At 39.2% G+C, this 21,015-nt stretch overlaps 1 protein-coding gene across 11 annotated transcripts in view; it reads left to right on the forward strand.

The window, feature by feature from the left end:
• TRA2A (transformer 2 alpha homolog) overlaps positions 1-10,026 on the forward strand; it is a 30,958-nt gene extending 20,932 nt beyond the window's left edge. For 4 of the 11 annotated variants that reach the window (XM_056800488.1, XM_056800489.1, XM_056800490.1 and 1 more), the window contains 7 exons: positions 426-591; positions 1,867-2,055; positions 4,911-5,119; positions 5,993-6,108; positions 6,981-7,109; positions 8,804-8,871; positions 9,058-10,026. In XM_056800488.1, coding sequence (XP_056656466.1) covers positions 559-591; positions 1,867-2,055; positions 4,911-5,119; positions 5,993-6,108; positions 6,981-7,109; positions 8,804-8,871; positions 9,058-9,090 — 777 coding nt within the window. In that variant the 5' untranslated portion in view covers positions 426-558 and the 3' untranslated portion in view covers positions 9,091-10,026. The remainder of the gene's footprint in view (positions 1-425; positions 592-1,866; positions 2,056-4,910; positions 5,120-5,992; positions 6,109-6,980; positions 7,110-8,803; positions 8,872-9,057) is intronic. The other 7 variants (XM_056800484.1, XM_056800487.1, XM_056800485.1 and 4 more) reach the window with 7 other exon arrangements.
• The last annotated feature ends 10,989 nt before the right edge of the window (positions 10,027-21,015 follow it).

Genomic DNA, 21,015 nt, shown 5'->3' on the forward strand with positions numbered 1-21,015 from the left:
GCCTAATTTTTCTCAAGCTCTATCTTCCTGTCAGCACATGGTGGTTCTTGAATAAAAAAGACAAAGAATGTGCAAAGCACATGTCATTTCTGTCATGAGACAGCAATTTCAAAAGGATGTACTTAAAGGATATTCCTTTTTTTTACTAAAATATGTAAATAAATTACAATAATTTCTTTTCCATCCATGCTATTTTATCATCAGTGAGACTGGAAGTAATGATGGCTTCTCAGTGATCTTTTGAGCAGTATCACAAAATTGGTTATCTCCATAAATGATTAAAAAATACAATTCTAATCTAACTTCTAGTTCAAAATAAATGCAGAAATTTGGTTTTTATTTTGTACTTTGCACTTAAGGAATTTTCAAGGTCATGTTGAGGTAGATACTTTATACTCTTTCTCACCAAACTTTTTTTTTTAAAGGTCGAGGTCAAGGAGACATTCTCATAGACGCTACACTCGATCCAGGTCCCACTCTCATTCTCATAGGAGACGATCACGAAGTAGGTCGTACACACCAGAGTATCGTCGTCGAAGAAGCCGAAGTCATTCTCCCATGTCTAACCGAAGAAGACATACAGGCAGCAGAGTATGTGATCTAGAAATAATTTTATTCAGATTAATCATCTGTTTTTCTTGTACAGATTTTTATGGTTGGGGAACAAGAGCATTGTTTGGTTTCCTACATAGGACAGTTAATATTTTAGGACTTAGAGCTGGAAGAGACTTTAGATTAGAGGCCGTTTTGTCAGTTTCCCCCCTTTTTTTAGATTAGGAAACCAAGAGCAGAGATTGGGGAGAGGGGTGGGGAACGACTTGTATTGAATTAATCATTTAGTAGTAGTTTTATAGAGGTAGTGATCATACTGCCAGGAGATCATTGCTACATGTTTGATTACATATACTTATAAGCATAATATTCCTTAGGGATACATGTTTGATCTATCCCTAAGGAATGTTAATACTTATAAGTGGAAAGAGTGCATTAGACCAGGAATTAAGATTTCTGGTGTCCCATCCCATTCCCTCCCCCGCCCCCGGCCCCCTTTCCTATTTATGTGGTGTGTGATTTTCTGGTCCAGTGACTTAAACTAGAGATCTCAAGTAGATAATCTAAAGTACTTTTCAGCCCTAATATAATTTAAATAAAACTCTCATAAGACCTCCTAGAATCTGCTAACAATTTCTAGCTTACCACCAGAGGGCCCCCTGCAAATAGGAGACCAGACATATTAGTTCTAATAGTATAGGAAAATTATCATCATTCCTAACACATATTTTAGAGTTAGCCTTGTATAGGATATTGTATGAGGTGTTGAGTAGACAAAGAAGGTAAATGAGACTTTCTTCCTTGAAGAAGTTATGATGCAAAGGAATGCAATGTGACATGCACAGTGAGAAATGTGGTTTATACAAGGATTTAGATACTCTGAGAAAAATAAGGGGAAAATCTGTGATTCTCCTCTTCTTCTCTATACCCCCCATGCTCTTACATATATAAACCCCATAGTTATTTCTACTAGATATTCAACTTTGACATAAAAATATAAATGTGTGATTCCCTTCCCTAAGGTCCTCTTCACATAGTTTTTTGGTTTTTTAAGACAAATTGGGTCTGTGAAGTGGACAAATCTTAATACTGTGCTACATATGTCCCTAAATAGAGGCATGTCAATAGATGCTAGAGTTTCCTTTGTTTAACTCAATTCCAAAAATAGTGTTTTGAGGTTCAAATGAGTGAATGTATATGACATCCTATTATAAATTATGGAAGACTGGTACACAGGCAAAGTGGTTTAAGAATAATTAATTTGAGAATACATTTTGAGAGTGACAATTTTGAATAATGCCTTTATTTTGTTAGGCTAATCCAGACCCCAACACATGTCTTGGAGTATTTGGTCTGAGTTTATATACAACAGAGAGAGATCTTCGGGAAGTATTTTCCCGTTATGGACCCTTGAGTGGTGTCAATGTGGTTTATGATCAGCGAACTGGACGATCCCGAGGATTTGCTTTTGTTTATTTTGAGCGAATAGATGATTCAAAAGAGGTAAGTTTTCTGTTTTTATACTTAATATCATTAATATTTGGGGATTTCAAAAGGAGCTTAAAAGTTGTGAAAAATGAATAGGCTGGAAATTGGTGATTATACTTTTTTTAAGTCATTTGTCATCATACTTTACTGATATATATATTGCAGCATTTAAGTAGTTACATAATATGATAGTTATCTATAGCAAGTTATATTTCTAAAAGCAGTCCAAATAAATAATAGACTCAGACATAACTGTAATGTTCTTTCCACTATATAGTGCTGGAGATTGGTTATCATCAGACATAAAAAAATAAATAAATAAATACAATAATTAAAGCAGGTCCCATCTGTGCTCTCTGAAGAGTATAGTAGCCAGGAACTATCCCTTTGAATTAAATTTCTAAATGAAGGATTGTTGGGTGAGATGGTTGTTGAGTAATTGTAAGAATGATAGGTCATTTGACTTCTAATTGATGCCTCTCTTGAATTTCATGAGAATATGAGAATTTTAATTAAATTGGAAAATGATAAAAGCCTTTTGAGAACAGATCGTATCAAATCAACTCAAGCCCCATATTGCCAGTAGTAGTGATTTAGATTATTACATTGTTGCATACCAATTATTTGGAACTGTTTTTTAAGCTAGCATTCACTTTGATTCCCATTAATTTGTATACTTTTTTTGTTTTAAAATGCTAATAGCATACTCCTTTTAAATGTAATAAGTTCCTTCTGAATGTAGAAAACATTGAATTAGTAAAAGCTGGGTTGGGGTAGTAGATCCAATTTAGAGATAAAAACACTTCTGAAATGCCTGTTTATTTTTAGGTGCTTAGGGAGATAAGAATAAGATAAGCATCAGGTCTCTGCCTCTAAGCCATAGACAGAGGCATTAGTTGCTAGGTTTACAGACTGACAGCCTGGTTCCCACTCTGGAGTAGCCTCTGCCTCTCGGTTTCCCAGCAGACGTGTTAGAAGTGGTAGTGGGCTCTTTCTCTTGGACCCAGGAATAGCTCATGAGAAACAGATGTGATTATTACTGTCTTTTCTCTTTTCTTCTAACCTGGCTCACATAGGAGGACTTTCTAGAGAGACCTTTTTCATAGGACTGTTCTGTTCAGTAGTATTGCAACCTACAGGAAACCTGGTTTTGGGCAGTGAGACTGGTAGGAAGATGGGAAAGGAGGCTGAAGAGTGACTACTGGTTTAATTATTTGCTTTAGTCCCCACCTCAATTAATGAAAATCATTTTTATGAGTTTATTTCTGCAATAGTATTGAACAGAATCTTCAAATGTCAATTCCTTTTTGAGTTTATTAGAACTCATTTCTTTTAATTGTGCATTCTATATGGGCCCCTTTTCACCCTGCTCTGACTTTGGCTTGGTAGCAGTTCTAATTTGTATTATTTAAAATGATCCTGAATTCTATTTATTAGTGAATAAGGGATATTTTGTCAATACAGTGCATCTAGTAGGTCAGGACACAGGTTTTCTCTAGAGGCACAAGAAACATCATACAAATAATTTATTTGAAAAAATAGCTAGACAAAATTGTTACAGGGGACAGTACCAGAAAAACACTGTTTTTAATGGGCACTTAGTTGGCTTTAATAATGTCTGTGTGTCTGTCAGATGGTTAAATGGACTAATAATGTTGTTATTATGCCAGTACTTCCTAAAAAAATGTGCAAGTGCCGTAATTGGCACAATTCAATTAAGATTGTTAACAAGGAAACCAATTGTTGTTCCTAGAAAGGGACACTTTGTCCTACTTGTTCATCAAGGTGACGTGTGGCAAATACTCTATTTCTTTTCCAAAATGATCCCTGGAGAATCTCTGGCTCAAGGTGAGCTTAGGGTGCTCCCAGGCTTGTTTGACATTGTAAGGAATCTTCTGTATCCTAGGTCCAAACAGTTGAGGGTTTTTGTGTACAACTTGTAGTGGAAAAACCAAGTGGGCCTGACGTTAGCTGTTGTCTTTTACACTAATTCTCGTTTAAATTGTGTTGGTGCTTCTCATATTTGAAATATGCTTAAGATTGAATGAAGCTAGAAATGCGTTGGGTTGGGTTCGTGCTGCTTGTCAGAAAAATTAGGGCTACTCGGATGGTGCTGTAGGATTCTTTCTCAAACAGAATTGGAGGTCGAGGATCCTTCAAGTGGAAGTTTTTGCAGTTTATTAAAAAAGATATAGATTGGAAATAATTATACAAAGAAACGATGGGGATGGGATGGGGTGGAGACGCTGATAATGACGATCTGATACACTTTGGGGCAGTATAATTCGGATACAAACCAGTAACTTGTGTTTAAAATTTTATCATTTACAACAATTCCATGTTTTATGTTATGCCGTTTGTAAAGTAAAAAACTGATGAAGATGGCCAAGATTATTGTAGAGAAAAAGACATTTTCATAAACCAGTGAAATAGTAGTAGTTGCCTTTTAAAAAGGTTTTTCAAAACAGAAGTTACTGGGTCTTATTTAACAGTGAGTCACAGTTTAACCCTTGAAATAAGGCTTTTTACAAAGTATTTATGGAAATGGTTATTTTTGACATAAAATTTAAGAAGCTTACTCTATCCCGTAGTGTGTCACCCCAGAACTGGCCGCCTGAAGACCCACGCTGTGTATAGGCCGCGGCCATTCCTAAAGGGAGTGTTGACTGTGGGGGTCCTGTCCTTTCCCCCTCATTCCCAAAGGTTGTGAGGTCGTTCCGCCAGGGGGCAGCACCGGCTAAGGCAAAGGGCTGGTAGCCCGGCGACAATCCGGTGACATCGGGCCATGGGAGAAGTATGAGTTTGTGGCGCCAGGGCCTCCGTTTTTATTAAATAATATGTTTTGCTTCGTGCTTTTTTGATTTTTCTAGAGAGTTTCTGAAAAGCAGCTGCCGCCCTGCCCGCTTAGCCTAAACCGCCATGAGTTTCCAGCATCATGGCGGCTGCCGGGGTGCCGCCCCGTTGTCTCCCTGCAGCTCATGCGTTTGGCGGCTTACGCAACTTGCTGTACGTGCAGACGTGTGCGTGCCATCACGTGCCACCGTGCTGTGATTACGTGCCTCCTTACGTTTCTCTGCACGTAAGCCGTATGTAAACACGCGTAAGGCCGTGCGTCACCAGGCGCCATGAGCGCCATCATGGCGACATCCACGGCCGCCATGCTGTGTTTTTTTTCCTGCCGCCTTGCAGTGCCGCCTGGAAGCCACTAGCGGGCACCCTCCCTAGTGGCTGTTCCACCGAGTGCCGGGGCAGTGAGTGGTTTGGTGCGCCAGGGGTCGCTCTTGCCTCAGGAATGGGAGTGTGTTCTGGCAGCCGCCATGAGCGGACCCACGGAGGGAGGCTGGGCCAGGCTGCTAGAGCCCCCTAACATGGCGGCAGGAAGAGCCGGGGCCAGAGCTTCCTTTCAAAGCGATTCGTTTCAAAGTGTTTGGGGAGCCTAAAAAGGGTCCGCCAACGGATCGCAGCGGCGATTACTGTCGGCCAGGGTCCAGAGGGTTCGCCGCAGCCGCTGCCCAGAGCCCTGACCGTAATGGAGCCCGATCAATAACAGGGATACCGAGGCCGGAATCCCGAGGGGCGGGCAGCCCATGGGGAAGGGGTGCTTGGCCCTTCCCCCTTTCCTTCAGGACCCCATTTTGCCTCCTTTGGCCTCCAGGGGGCGGGCTTGGGGCGGAGGCAGCGACGCAGATGGCTAGGGAAGGGGGGAGGGTTCTTGTCTGCATCCTAGAACGGCTAGTTAGGGGTAAGAAGGAATTTGAATTGTTGAGATGAGTATTGACACCGCCTGGGGCCCAGGAAGGCTGGTGCAGCTTGGGGTGTACCTGGGGACCCTGATTCCTGGTGGCGCCCCCTCCCCCAGCATGAGCAAGCTAGGGAGACGGGACCCAAACAACAGCGACTGAAAGAAAGGAAGTTCGAAAAGGCACAACTCTGCGCTTTCTTTCTATCGTAGGCTATGGAGAGGGCAAATGGAATGGAATTGGATGGCCGAAGGATCCGTGTGGATTACTCCATTACTAAGAGAGCACACACCCCCACACCGGGCATCTACATGGGCAGACCTACTCAGTAAGCCTCTGGAGGCAGGGCCGGGTGGCCACACAACACAGACTGGGGTTCAGGGGAAGTCGGATATGTTTGGAAAAAATTTTTTCTCCCTGGTTTGGTTTTGTTGCGATCCAGTGGAAACCAGTTGTGAGAAGCAGAACATTTAGCCAGTCCGGGCCCTTATCCTTCCAGCCACTGTTCTCTGCTTTCTTTTTATCTCGCAATAAAGTGGCCTCCCAAAGGTGTCCTAAAGACCTGACTGAAATTTGGACTTTTCTGGCTTTGTTGCTGAATCATTTTCTTTGGGGGCTCTTTTTCATTATCCTGCTTGGGATTGGCTTGAATATATAATTGAGGAAATAAAGAGGAAGTGTGGTATAATGGGTAGTGAAATGAATGGAAAGCAAATGAATTCAAAGATTTGACACACATTAACTTTGTGACCCTAAGCAAATCACTTAACTTCTTGATGTTTCCCTAATAATTAAATTGCTGTGCAGGTGCAGATCTGCATCTTAGAGGGAGTTTGACTAGGATGCTTCTCCCTGCCAATGAAATCATAGCTAGGGCTCCCCTCAAAAAACCAAGCAAACAATGGAGATGGAAGGCCACTTTTAGCCTCTGCAGGGTCTAGCTTTGTGCTAACAGGCAAGCAGAGCATTTTAAAATTTCAAGAACCTTTATTTAGCTTGGAAAAATTGGGAATCCTTGTGAGCAGTTGGGAATAGTAACCAAGAGGGTACGTTGAAGAAATCCCCAAAGTGAGGGAGAAATGAGATTTTTAAGTTCTTTGATTGGATTTTCCCTTCATTCTAGCATTTAAGTATTCAAAAATGAACTGAGAAAATATGTATTCATGAAAATGAACTTTCTTTTTATTATTCCCTCAATAGTAGTGGAGGAGGTGGTGGCGGTGGTGGCGGCGGAGGTGGCGGAGGCGGTGGCAGACGTCGTGACTCCTATTACGAGCGAGGATATGACCGAGGATATGACAGATATGAAGAATATGATTACCGGTACAGGTAACAGTTTTTATTTGTGTTGAGTATTTCAGTTAGTACATATGTGTGCTTGTTCTGCTTTAGGTTTTAGGCTTCCATTTAAAATGGAAGTTTCGCATTTAGAAATACATTTTTCAAGAAGCTTTCCATAGATTAGGGTTTTATTAGACCACTGTGAAGTTCTGTGTTCCCTCTTTTTAGTGAAAGGCATGGTTAAATTTAGTAGGTAGGCAGATGATTGGGAACTCACGATTTCTCTTTTCCTTTCCGAAAGAATCTATACCTACAACAAAAGAGAGAGTCTGATTCACATTTTTAGGAAACTTAATGGGTTTTTCTTTTTTTTTTCCATTTGAATAAGTTTATTTAGTCAATTTAGAACATTATTCCTTGGTTACAATAATCACATTATTTCCCTCCTTCCCCTCCACCCACTCTTCCCGCAGCCAACACGCAATTTCATTGGGTATTAATTGTGTCCTTGATCAGAACCCATTTCCATGTTGTTGGTGTTTGCATTAGGATGTTCATTTAGAGTCTCCATCCCCAACAACATGCCTTCAACCCATGTATTCAAGCAGTTGTTTTTCTTCTGTGTTTCTATTCTCACAGTTTTTCCTTTGAATGTCGATAGTGTTCTTTCTCATAGAACTCTCCAAATTGTTCAGGATCACTGCAGTGCCACTAATGGAGAAGTCCATTATGTTAAGTTGTGCCACAGTGTGTCAGTCTCTGTGTACAATGTTCTCCTGGTTCTGCTCCTCTCACTCTGCATCACTTCCTGGAGGTTGTTCCAGTTCACATGGAATCCCTCCAGTTATTATTCCTTTGAGCACAATAGTATTCCATCACCAACATATACCACAATTTGTTCATCCATTCCCCAACTGAAGGACATCCCCTCATTTTCCATTTTTTTGCCACCACAAAGAGCGCAGCTATGAATATTCTTGTACAAGTCTTTTTCCTTATGATCTCTTTGGGGTACAAACCCAGCAGTGCTATGGCTGGATCAAAGGGCAGACAGTCTTTTAGCGCCCTTTGGGCATAGTTCCAAATTGCCCTCCAGAATGGTTGGATCCATTCACAACTCTATCAGCAATACTTAATGGGTTTTTCTTAACAAAGTTTACAATTATGTGTACAAGTTTTTCACAATTGGGAGTATTGGTTCACTTCCTGAGCTGAATATCACCAATATCCTGGCATCCTTCTGCAAACTATTAGTTTAATCTTGTCAACTGTTTCAAGGTTAGGCTTATATAGGAATGTACGGGTACATTACTTAGTTGCCATTTAAATTAGCAAGTTAACTTCATCTATATTAACTCATACTTGGAAATTTAAGTCCTTATTAATTAACTTAGGCTTCGTATACCTTGACTGGTAATTTCGTTGCAGTAAATACTGGGCTACTTTGTTCTACACTGGGTTTATTCTCATACTAAATAGCCTTTATTTACTCCCTAAGAAACTTTATCTAGTTTTCTCATAATGCACCAAGACAAAAAAATTTCTAGAAGCAAGTAAATGATTAGAGATACTTAGCTGAGGTTTCATAATCTAGGAATTGTTATCCTGGTTCTATTTAATATAGTTTGCCGAACTACTCTGGAAAAGTCACTTGTGAGAAGAGTTATCTTCCACCCACTGATAGATGGATTTGTGATTATCAGGTTAGGAATGCATTAAATAATCATTCAATTTTCTTACAGAAGAAGATCACCATCTCCATATTACAGTCGCTATAGATCACGGTCAAGATCCCGTTCCTATAGCCCAAGTAGGTACAGTTCAAATATAAGTTCGTTATTTCTAGTTCTCCTTGTCGTGTGCCATTGTCATATACCCCCACCCCCACCAACAGAAATTTGACTATTCTGCTTGTAAGTTAGTATGTTCAAAATAATATTACTGAAGTCAATGTAAAATTTCAGTTCTATAACATTTTTTCCCTTTTCTTTTACAGGACGCTATTGATGAATTGAACGGTTGCTATTGAGGACTTGGATTTTTAAAATTCTGGATTTCTCCAACCTTTTAATCTTCCCCACCTCTCAAGAACCCTTAAAAAATCTTTGGTTTATTTAGAATCTACACTTTTTAAGTTGATATATTGCTGTTTTCACCCCTTTATTATACTCTGGAAGATATAATTGTTGTAGTTTTGAGTAGTCAAACATCTTAAACAAAACTTAAAGGAAACCCCAGTGTTAATACATTTTGTAAATCCTTTTTTGTTTTTACAAAAAAAAAAAAATTAACTCCTATCTTAACCAAATGAGAAAAGAAATTGATGTTTTTGAAAAGCCTGTTTTGTGTCAATTGTACACACATTATAACGAAATTTTCATTGACAAATAACTTGGTGTTTTGGGGTGTTTTGTTTGTTTATTTTTGGTTAACTGTTTGCCTGTTTATTTTAAGAAAAATAGTAACCTATCTAAAACTGTTAATGACAAATTTAAATGTGGGGTGGCATGGAACAGTGAAATAGTTGAGTGTAGAACGTTTGAAGCTGTAGAAGAAAAATGATTCTTGATCATTTCTTTTGAAAGGAATCAAAAATTGAACCCTAAAAATTAGGTCTATGTTTTAGAGATGAAAAGCTTGTGGACTCCTCCTGCACAACATATTGCATTTGAAATACATCTGTTAAACCTTGCAAATTTAATTAAAGTGTGGTTTGTGTGTGTGTTTTTTTTTTTTAAAAAAAACCTTATTCAGTTTAAATGTTCCCTTAATCAGTGAAGGACAACCCCTATTTATTGAATATAGCAATTTAGTTATATAATTTGCTGTTCATAGAAATTTTGTTATTGGGATAATGGGTTAATAAATAAGCAGGTTATAGTTTACAATCCTTTGAAGTGATATGTGTGGTGGGAATTTACCATAAGTCTGCTCTCATTTCAAATAAAAGTTAATTCCATTGAAATTGTGTCATCTTTTTATTCACACACAAATTAGCACTTTGGGAAGTAAAAGTTGGATTGTGTTGCAGTTCTCATTATGTTTCCCTCCCTTCATTATGTTTCATTTAGTCTGAATTTACCCTGGTGGCTCACCCTAAGTCTTGGACCTTTCCCTTTTTCTACTCTGAAAATGTTTTGCTACTTGTTTTATTTATGGCCTCTATCTTTGCTAGGTAGTAAAAAGAAAAGTGTCCCAGCACCCTGCCTGGGCTCTCATTCCACCTTTGGTGACCTTGGTCCAGTCACATGGTCTATGGACCTATTATTTCCTCATCCTTAAAATTTGGGCCAACAATTGAATTCAAGTGCTTCCAAAGTCTTTTCAAATTCAAACATCTTACAGATTCCACCTTCTTTAAGAACTTTTGTTTTCTCTTTCTCTTCCCACCTTTATTTTACCAAGATGTGGAAATGTGGAGCTAGGAGGAATTCCTGATGAGATGTAGGAGTTAGATTATTAAAAGTGCCTGAAGCAAGAAATGTTTTTTAAAAAACTGATTAGATTAGTTCTTTTGGGGGAAGCTCTGGGATTAGGGTTGGATTTCCCTAGTTATCTCATTATTAATAAATAGTAACTACTTAAAGTGTTTACTGTGTGTTACCCACCTGTTAAATGATGAAGAAAAAAGATGTGATTAAATCTAAGAATCCTGAGGTGAGGTACTATGTCAGGTCCAATAAAGGCACCTCCGCATCTATTAATCAAGATAATAGTTTTGTGGCAGAATTTTTTAGGAAATTGGTATTAGCCCACCCCTCTCATCATTTCTGTTTAAGACTTCTGGAATTAATATCATACCATTAATGAAAACTCAACAGGAAACTTGGAAATGTTCTGTCCTTCCTAAATAGTTGGAGGCTTCATTATGTATTAAATGCTTATATATTCATCTCCTAAAATACTTTTGTTACTTGAGACGAAATTGAGAAAAGGGCTTTTTAAGATAGATGATAAATACTAATTCCTTCCTCTCCTATGAGGGTACTATTAATATTAACCTATAAATGCATGCCCATCATAGAAACTGCCCTATTTGTGAGTTTTATTAAGATAAATTTGACTTCTATTACCAATAAACTGCCATTTTCTTGAAAGGTGCATTTATTGGCCTTTGGTATGACCAATTGTGTAATCTTCATACGTGAAACATTTGGTTCTTAATAGATACAAATGCATTTCAAAGCTCTGGCTTCCCCAATCTCTCTGCCCTACTCCCTAAGTTCTGTAGCCCTCTTTTCTCTCTATTCTCACTCAGTCATTGCATTGCTCCTGAGGGTTCGTGATCTCTGCAGATGATGTGTAGATTTATTGATCCAGCCTTATTCTGTCTCCTGAATTCCAGTCATGCTTCAACAACTGCCTAATGAACATTTGGAACTGGACATCTTTTCTCAAACTCTAAAAAGTAGAGCTTGAGCCACCACCCCATCCTTCCAGTCACCAGAGTTCACACTGGATGCCCAGTCCCGTCATTTGCCTCTTCTGCCCCTTCTGACAGCGGTCACCATAGTTACCGTCCTCATCCCCTTTCCTGGTCTGTTCCTAGACCGCCTGCCCGCCCCATCCCCAGCAACCATAAACTGGCATTTCAGGCTTTCTTGAGCCTGTCCATTTGTATCTTTGCAGACTTCAAATGTTGCTGGTCTGATTTTTTTCCCGCTCCGCACTCACGTGTCCAGTCCTTTGCATGCTTAGGATGCTCTCCCTGCGTTCTTTCAAGTCCAGCTCTAGTACCACTGCCGGTGGCACGACAGCATCCTCCGTAAACATCCGAGAGTGGGCTGGAGAGAAGGCCTGCCGGGGAATCTGTAGGAAAGCCTCAGGAATGGGAGAGTCCCTTCGAATGTCCTAAGTGTGGAAAATCCTAAAGGCAGAAGCCAACTTAGAGGCTCAGAAAATCCATACTAGCCATAAGTCACTCATACAATGAATGTTGGAGAGAACACTTGGAATATTAATGCTTTCTTACTATTGGACAAATAATGTCAGTGGGCAGGGTGGAAAAGCTATCATTTCTACCCACGGGGAAACCTGCCACCAATAATGGGCCCACTCGTGTGGCTCTGGCTTCTTATCACAGGCTTCATGCAGGAGGTTTTAGGAGAGGAAATCCTTGCTAGGCTCACAGGGTTGTTCCGAAGCCTGAAAGGACCTTTAAAGGACACTGAATCCAACTGCCTGTTTATAGACGAGAAAGAAGAAAAGCATCACTTGCCACCCACCACCTTCTGTGGGCCTGTCGAGGTCTCCCTGTAAGACTGACACCGATTCTCTATCTGGGTGGACTTAGTCTACATTCTCTCCCTCAAGAGAAGGAAATCTTCCGAGAGCTCTGACTTTCCTTTTCGTCTATCCTGATTCACTGCTCGTCCCAAATTGTGTGGACTGAGTGTCCAGCCACATACCAGCGATCAGAGGAGGGATTTGAACCCAGGTCCTCTGACATCAGAGCTCAGGGACTTCCCACAATACAGTGCTCCATTCATTGCCCATTCAGTGGTTTAAGCTAAACAGGCATCCTTTTATGTCAGACTGTCTAATAAGTGTCTATGTTGGAGTCGCGTCTTCAGACACTTTTCCAACCTTTAAAAATGTTCCAACACTTCCCTGGCCCCAAAGTACATCCAAGAAAGTCTAACAAATTGTTGGTTGATGGAGCTCATTTAGGTTTCCGTTCTCTGTTTCCTGTTTGCAGGAAGGACGATGCTCTTTTTCCAAGTTTCTTTGGATTTCTTAAGTTTATGATGAATTCGGTTTGGGGGAGGGAGGATGAAAAAAAGGGGTGGCATCCCTCGGCCCCAGCAAAGGAGGAGGAAAAGGACAGAATGTACAGAAAACGGTTTAGAGCAGCTTGTCCCCGTGGCCAAAAAGTGGAAAGTAAGGGTGTCTCCCATTGGGGATGGAATCGCTGAGCGAATCTTGGTGTGTAAAGGAAGTGGAATATGACGGTGCCAAAAGCGATCATAAAAGGTTCAAGAGATATTTTCTATAAATCGATACAGGTCCAAGTGAGCAGATCCAGGAGAACAACCTAAATAAGGACAACATGGTAGAGAAAAACAACTTCAAAAGACTTTAGAACTAGCTAATGCCAGGAAAAGCCTCAAAGAGTGCAAATAAAGATCAAACCCCACCCTTATACTTAACCGCATGATGGAGAAAAACTGACCTTAACATTCAGAAAGAAACCTGTTTCAAAACATGGACCATCAGGGAATTTGTTGGACCGGACCATGCATCAGCTCTGCATTGAGAGCTTTCATTGTTTATTTAGTCAAAGGGAAGTGAGAGGAACCAATGAATAAAGGCTACTTATTCGTTGAAAAATGAAAATAAAATTTTAAGAAATCTGAATTATTTTTAGCATGTTTAAGTGACAGTTACTGTGGATTTTCTTTTAAACTTTTATCAGCAAAAGGCTCCTGAATATTTCTATTTTAGTTTCCAACTATTGTATCTATTACTATGGAAGAATAATTAAATTGTTATAATGATCTTCATTCAGCAGTTAATTATATTGTGTAACATTTAAGTACCTTTTTTTTTTAAACCCCTACCTTCCATCTTAGAATCAATACTGTGTATTGGTTCTTGGGCAGAAGAGTGGTCAGGGCTAGGCCATGGGGGCCAAGTGACTTGCCCAGGGTCACACAGCTGGGAAGTGTCTGAGTCCAGATTTGAACCCAGGACCTCCCATCTCTGGGTCTGGTTCTCAATTCACTGAGCCACCCAGCTGCCCCCAATATTCAAATATTTTAAAAATTCTTTGACTTCATTAGTTCAGGCAGCCCAACCAGATTCCGAGTTTACACTTTTAGCACAAGATGTCTTCATGAGTTGTGGCCAAAGAGAAATATGTCTGTCCTTGGCTTTCCCAAACTTAGCTAAGTAAGTCCTGATAAAAACAAGCGTTTTGTCTAAAACTCAAGTTGCTAAAGACGTGCCGAAGCTTGAACTCCACAAGCATCGCCTTTGAGAACTCGGCTCCGTACTCCCGCGAGGCACCGAGGAGGGTCTCTGCCCCAAACTCAAATACACCAATAGAGCCTTCAGCTCACCCAAGTGCAAGAAACCTCAGCGCAGCCCCAGCCATCCATTCCTGTGTGGCTTCTGCAATGGGTCGCTACCTTCTCCCGAATTCTCTTCCGAGTCCAAACTAAATCCGTAGACCTACATGGGGGGAAATTAATTACGTGCAGGAAAGTAAAGCTCTTTTTAGGATCATGGATTTAGGAGTCGGAGACACCCTAGGCCAGGGGGTTTTAGGAATGAAAAATAAAAAGATTTTCCAGTATGATCTTATAATCATCCATATTTTACTTTACACATTTTAAAACATGTTAAGAAGGAATTCTTGGGCTTCAGACTGCTAAAGGCGTTCATGAGTAGTAAAAGAGGAAGAAAAAAAAAGGTTACGAATCTCTGCCCTCATCCATCCACCTTTTACAAGTGAGAAACTGGGGGCTCTGAGAGGGCAAACTACTAAGTGGAAAAGGAGTTCAAAGCCCAGCTTCGGATTCTAAATGCAACAGCTTTTCTCCATTGTGCCAGACAGCCTCCCTGGGCTCTCAAGAATTATTTCCTTCTATTCAAGCTCAAAAATGCCTTCTGTTTTGAAATGATGTCCAACAAATTAAAGCCAAAAGAGCTTACTTTTAGTTAACCAGATCTTAATTAATATTTTACCATTATTTTTTTAAATTAATTACCATTAATTAATATTTACCAAAAAGAGCCCCGAGCCGGTACCTTGATTCAGAGCTGTAGCATTATAGACACATTGAATCCAGGTCTTTGGATGTGACATGACTTGTCACTTCAGGAGGGCTCCCCTCACACTGCTGAAACCCAATTCACGTCTAGACACTCATTCAGAGATATGACTCTTGATACTCCTGATGGCAAACCTGTTTTATTTAATGGTTCTCAAACGAGTGCGACAGGGTTGATCTGAAACTCCAATTGCCTCAGGCTTCTTATTTCCAAACAGACACAACGTTTCACTCCATGCTTTAATGGTTTAGTTTTTCTAAGTCACTGGAAAACAACTTTCGAGTCAATGTATTCAATGCAGGAATAAAGTCTTTGAAATATATTACCAGAAGCTTCCAGTGGGGATGGGAGTTGGAGCTGGAACTGGAATAATTTCTAAGAGGCAATGATTAAATTCACACTTTAAAGAGTGTGCCCAGTCTAGAACACTTGGAGAAGTCAAAGGGTAAGAATGGGTCGGATTCCAGTTTATCCAACCCTAGAAAGATGGCTCATCTACAGTGCGTGAGGGATCCCAGGGGAATATTTCTGTTATAAAGGAGCTCACAAGCTCTGCCTTGCCTATAATATCTACTCAGTTTGATGGTTAATTAACACCTGTTGGAAAGTAAGTCCTATCCTGCTGATAAGATGTAGTAACAGATAGCCAAGAATGTTGTCTTCTGGCTTTAGATTTTTTTTCCTGAATGTGTTCTCTACTTCCTTTTTTTTATTCAAACCCTTACCTTCCGTCTTGGAGTCAATACTGTGTATTGGCTCCAAGGCAGAAGAGTGGTAAGGGCTAGGCAATGGCGGTCAAGTGACTTGCCCAGGGTCACCCAGCTGGGAAGTGTCTGAGGCCAGATTGGAACCTAGGACCTCCCGTCTCTAGGGCTAGCTCTCCATCCACTGAGCTACCCAGCTGCCCCCCTACTTCCTTTTTTTCTTTTAAATGTTGTTACTAGTGGAAAAGATGAGATGGACAAGGGACCTTCTAGGCAATAAGAAAACAAAGGATACAATTTATGGAATGAAGGAAAGAAGGAGGGAGGAAGCTGTGGATATACCCCTGCGCCCTTAGCTTTCATTCATACCAGAATCTTCCTGGATCACTTAAAATTGCAGAGGGAATGCTTTGGCAAAAGACTCAAGCTTAAGTGGACAAGTGGAATTCCTTGAAGGCCAAACGTTAGCTAACTGCCCTGATCATAGCAGAATCCAACTTATCCCAAGAGAAATCTCCTTTTTTTTCTGTATCAGAATTTTCTTCAGACAACATTCAAAAACAAAATGTCAGAGCTGCTGTGAAGGACATGTGTATGAGAGAATTCTTTTCATTTTTAATGAACAGAAAACCAGGCACATGGACACCTGTAGGCTGAATAATATGATGAGGATAACTGAAATGCATAGTGTGATTTCAAGTTGTAAAGCACTTTGCACACACTGAATTATTTGAACCTCACAATACCCTGAGTGACAGTACTCCAGGAATTATCATTTTTTATTAAATTAATTTTATTATATATATATATTAATTAATTAATTAAATTTAATCATTTAAAAAATCATTTTAAAGATGAAGAAACAGACTCAGAGACTAATGCCTGCCCAGCAAAAGCCCTACCTAAAAAGGATGAAAGGTGTGATTTGAACCTGAGTTTTCCTGACTTCAAGTTCACTGCTCTCTAACCACTAGGACACACTGCCTCTATATTGACAGTGTTTGTATCTTATTATTATAAGACTGAAGAAAGACATCATTTTCTGGACCTCTTTAAAGTTTTCTTTTCAAATAGATGCTGTTGGTTATAGATTATTGGAAGGTGCCCAATTTATCAGATACATTAAAGACTCCATCACTGGGGAACTGAAGAGTCTGTTGAAATACTGCCTTCTTCAGAGAGAAAACTGAAATTCTCTTTGGTTCCCTGTGGTTTCCCCTTCCTCATTTACTATTTCTACAAAGGACAAGAAAGCAGCAAAGGGGCTTCTATATGGGGGGGGGGGGGGGGACAAGGGACTGCTTCTAAGAGGCAAATCATCCAAATGCTCCTGAGTTGAACAGCACCTCTCCAAAAAAAAAGGATTTTGGGGGCAGCTGGGTAGCTCAGTGGATTGAGAGCCAGTCCTAGAGACGGGAGGTCCTGGGTTCAAATGTGGCCTCAGCCACTTCCTAGCTGTGTGACCCTGGGCAAGTCACTTGACCCCCCCATTGCCTACCCTTACCACTCTTCTGCCTTGGAGCCAATACACAGTATTGACTCCAAGACGGAAGGTAAGGGTTTTATTAAATTAAAACAAAAGGATTTCACCATGTCTGGTTGCTATTTCTTGTAGATTCAGGCCAGTGGGCTAGTTGCTCACCCTATATCCCCTCAAAGCAGTCCAATGGAAAAAATATATAACTTTGCTTGTATAAAAGCTTTGATACACCCACACCTGGAATACTGCATGTAGATTTTTAAAAACAACCACAAAGTAAGGAAGGTCCAGAGAAAGATAATCTAAACATCTACATGCGACTAAACTAAAAGTACTTCGATAGGATAATCTATGAAGTTGGAGATGAGGTTTGAGTGGTTTATAAAATACTGAACAAAACCTATGGAATGAGTATGGACTTGTTCACCAAATCATGGAATGTCACATGTAGAGAGGGAGCATGCTTGAATCTGGAGGAAAATATCCTTTAGAAACCAGTAATTTTTAGTGTTACTTTGTAGGTCATCAGTAAACTGAGGAACCTCCTTAATGCCAAGAGATAACCTACGCTGAACAAAGAACAATCATTTTTAAAAATTGGCGATATTTTTCCATTGAAGATCTCATAGAATATACAAGGATTGCGATGAATTTTTGGATAATAGAGAGAGAGGTGTGGTGGAAACAGAAATCTAGCTTTGAAAGAAACTCAGGTGTGACATTTTTCTTAGCTGTATGACATTGGGCAATTCTCTCGTCTTCAGATTTCTCATCTGTAAAATGGGGATAACATGTTGTACTTGCATTATCTAATTCAGGATTTTTGACTTTGCTAAAGTCAAAGCACTCATTAAATGTGAGTTGTTATTCTTTCCTGAGTTTTACATACAGGACAGTTGCATACTCCCTCGTATCATAATTTTCCCACTATGTGGCTCATCTCCCCTAACAAATACAAGTACATGAATCTGCATCAAATGTTTATAGCTCTGTATTCTCTACTCTGCCTAGGACAGCACCTCAGTAGTCATTCAAATATGTGTTGAATGAACCATTCCTTTCTTAATAGCCCTTTGGTTCCACCTGTCAGCAAGAGAATTCTAGTCTTCATGGACTGCCACTCAGCCCCAGTGCCCATTATGTCTCCATCATGGGTATATGCCTGAAGCCTTTTAACATCTACCCAATGGTTTTGAAATTACTTATGGAAAATTTGTACTGCTATATCCATAGCTATGCAGAATCTGTGGATTAAATCAAACGCTTTTGAATCATCTGCCCCCTCCCCCAAGTGCAAATGCCTTAATTTCTACCAAGTTGAAGACAATGCAAATTACCAGACGTTCTGGACCATGAAATAAGAAACATAGAGTCCATGGGTGCCACATATCAAAGTCATATGTTTCCCCCTGTGAAAGAAAAAATATTTAGCAAGCGAAAAGTCATTCTCACTGAGCTCTGTGGCCAGTGTCCAAGTAGCAGAAGTTTCAGGCGAGCTTACTTCCTTTTTCAGGACAGAATAAAGGATTGAGTTTTATCACTATAAAATTAGATGCACTCTTTTCAGTGCCAGAGAGAGAGGGAGAGTATTGGGGCAAGTTTCCTTGTATTTAAAGACAACTTGTTGTGACTAGGACATCTCCCCTAATTTGTAGTCAGTAACTCTTGCAAACTGAACAATTGATGAGACAGTTAGGTAAGGAGACCTTTGTTCTTGAAGAACAAAACCAAGCCAAGATTCCCTCCTGGATATCTTCCTCCTCGTTTGTTTAAGAAATAAGCCAACCATTTTGCACTGCCTGTGAAATTTTGTGTATCCAAAGAAGATATTTGTTCTAGATTAGGAGACCCTGGGTATTTTTTTTTTGTTCTGATGAAAAAATTTCAAATCACAATGTTTCTATCTATCTCTAGAGGCTAGAGAAAATTACTCAGACCTATATCTTTTCCTAGAAATAGCATGACCAGATGTCTTCATAATGGATGTCTTTACTTGTTCAGGAAAAAAAAAAAAAGACCAGTGGGAGGGGAGGGGGCATGGAGGTTCTCTAAAAATGAGGAACCTAAATTAGAGGCTACATATTTTAATGATTTTGTTTTACTTTAAAGCAAAATATAGCTGATTCATCTATAGTGCTCAACTTAGGGTACTCAATGAGGTTACTTTTTAAAATGACAAAATTGTCCAAAAAAATCCCTTGGTTTAATGAATGAAGAAATGCATGACATGAAATAACTAGTTGCTATAGCCAGAAACTGCATAAATGGTAAATAAATTCCTAATTTCTTGGATTGAAAGAACTATTCCTTTTCAACTCAATCATTTTTACTCAAGAAAAATTTGTAGAGGAATAATTTTGAACTTTTTATTCAATAAATGACATACCTTATACCTGAACTATCATAATTCTAAAGAAGTCATGGCAAAATTAATAATATCTTACTGTAAATAAATTTAGGTCCCTAAATATATGCAACCTGTGCAGCAAAACAATTCTGAAATCTCTTGACCTTTGTTCAGAGAATGGTAACGAAATTTTCTCCAAATTTGTTTAGAATATAAGTATTCAGGATTTTTTTGAAAACTTTAAAAAGAAAAGATAAAAATCCAGGTCAGTTTCATACAAAGGAAACTCTTATAGGCCCCATATTCTTTTTTCCATTTTATTTTATAATTTATTTTAAAAATAAAATAAAGGAAAAGTCTTTCAATTCATCCACTTTTCTTTGAATCTTTACCTGTTCTAAGCCAAATTAAACCCACAGGGCAATAGAGTTGTTGAACTTCTTTCCCTATTCTTAATTGCAACATTTTAAAGAAAGTGCCAGCTACATGGTTATTTTTTCCCTTGGAACACTATTATTCTCAGTGTTAATTTTTGTGCATCTATGATATATATATATCATCTATTACATATATATATATACATAAAGAGAGAGATGGGAGGGATCTTTATAATTAAAAAAAGTTATCAGTGCTAAATCTAGGGCATTTTGCAAGAAGTGGTGAATATGTAGAAGTTCTTTGTTTCCATGAAAAAATACCCCACCTCTGACAACCTTGGTGAAATGCAGAGATGTTCCTCCCAAGTCTGGGAAGAAAGCCCAAGCAAGGGTGTTGTCACAGAACGATAAATGAAAAATCTATACATCTGTGTCATATTTCACTAGTATTTCATATTTGCTGACTTTTCAAAATTATAACTAAAGATATATAAAAAAGCTTGGATTTGCTTTCTATTTACTTGCATTCACTCTGGTCCTTCCCAATGCCTTTCTCAACTAAAATCTGTCTTATCCAGTACAAAATATAATTCACAAAGCTACATGAATCCCTCCCTCCCAAGGGGCAAAAAAAGCTGCCTTTCTCTTCATGCCTTCTTACATGAGCTTAAAAGTCTCTTCTAGCTGCCTGCTGCAGCTGGAGTTTGGATGTTTTCATTTTAAAGAGAAATTTAGTCCTTGCTACCTAATTAACTATCTAAAAAATCTTTATTCTGAGTGATTATGCTTACCTATTCTAGTTACTCAGAAGTCAGCAAGTCACCAATTGATAGATATTCTCTGCTGACTTTTTTTTTCAACTTTATTCCATTTGACCATTCCATGATTCTGTGAGAAACAGATTCATGGATTCCTCAAGCTGTGAGAAGGGCCTTAATGGTCACAGAATTGCTAGTTCAAGTGCTCTTTTAAAGAAAAGAGAGCCAATCTGGAAAGTAATTTGGAACCCTGCCCCCAAATTTACTAGACCATGCATAGCCATTGACCCAGTAACAACATTACTAAGTCTATATCCCAAAGAGATAAAAGAAAGAGGAAAAGTACATACATGCATGTACAAAAAAATATTTATAGCAGACTCCATTTGCAGTGACAATGAATTTGAAACATGAAAGGGTATCCATCAATTGGGGAATAGCCGAACAAGTTCTGATATATGATTATAATGGGATTCTATTGTGATATAAGAAAAGTTGGTGGGAAATTTTTA

The sequence above is a fragment of the Monodelphis domestica genome, chromosome 5 (genome assembly GCF_027887165.1).
Source record: "Monodelphis domestica isolate mMonDom1 chromosome 5, mMonDom1.pri, whole genome shotgun sequence".
NCBI lineage: Eukaryota > Metazoa > Chordata > Mammalia > Didelphimorphia > Didelphidae > Monodelphis > Monodelphis domestica.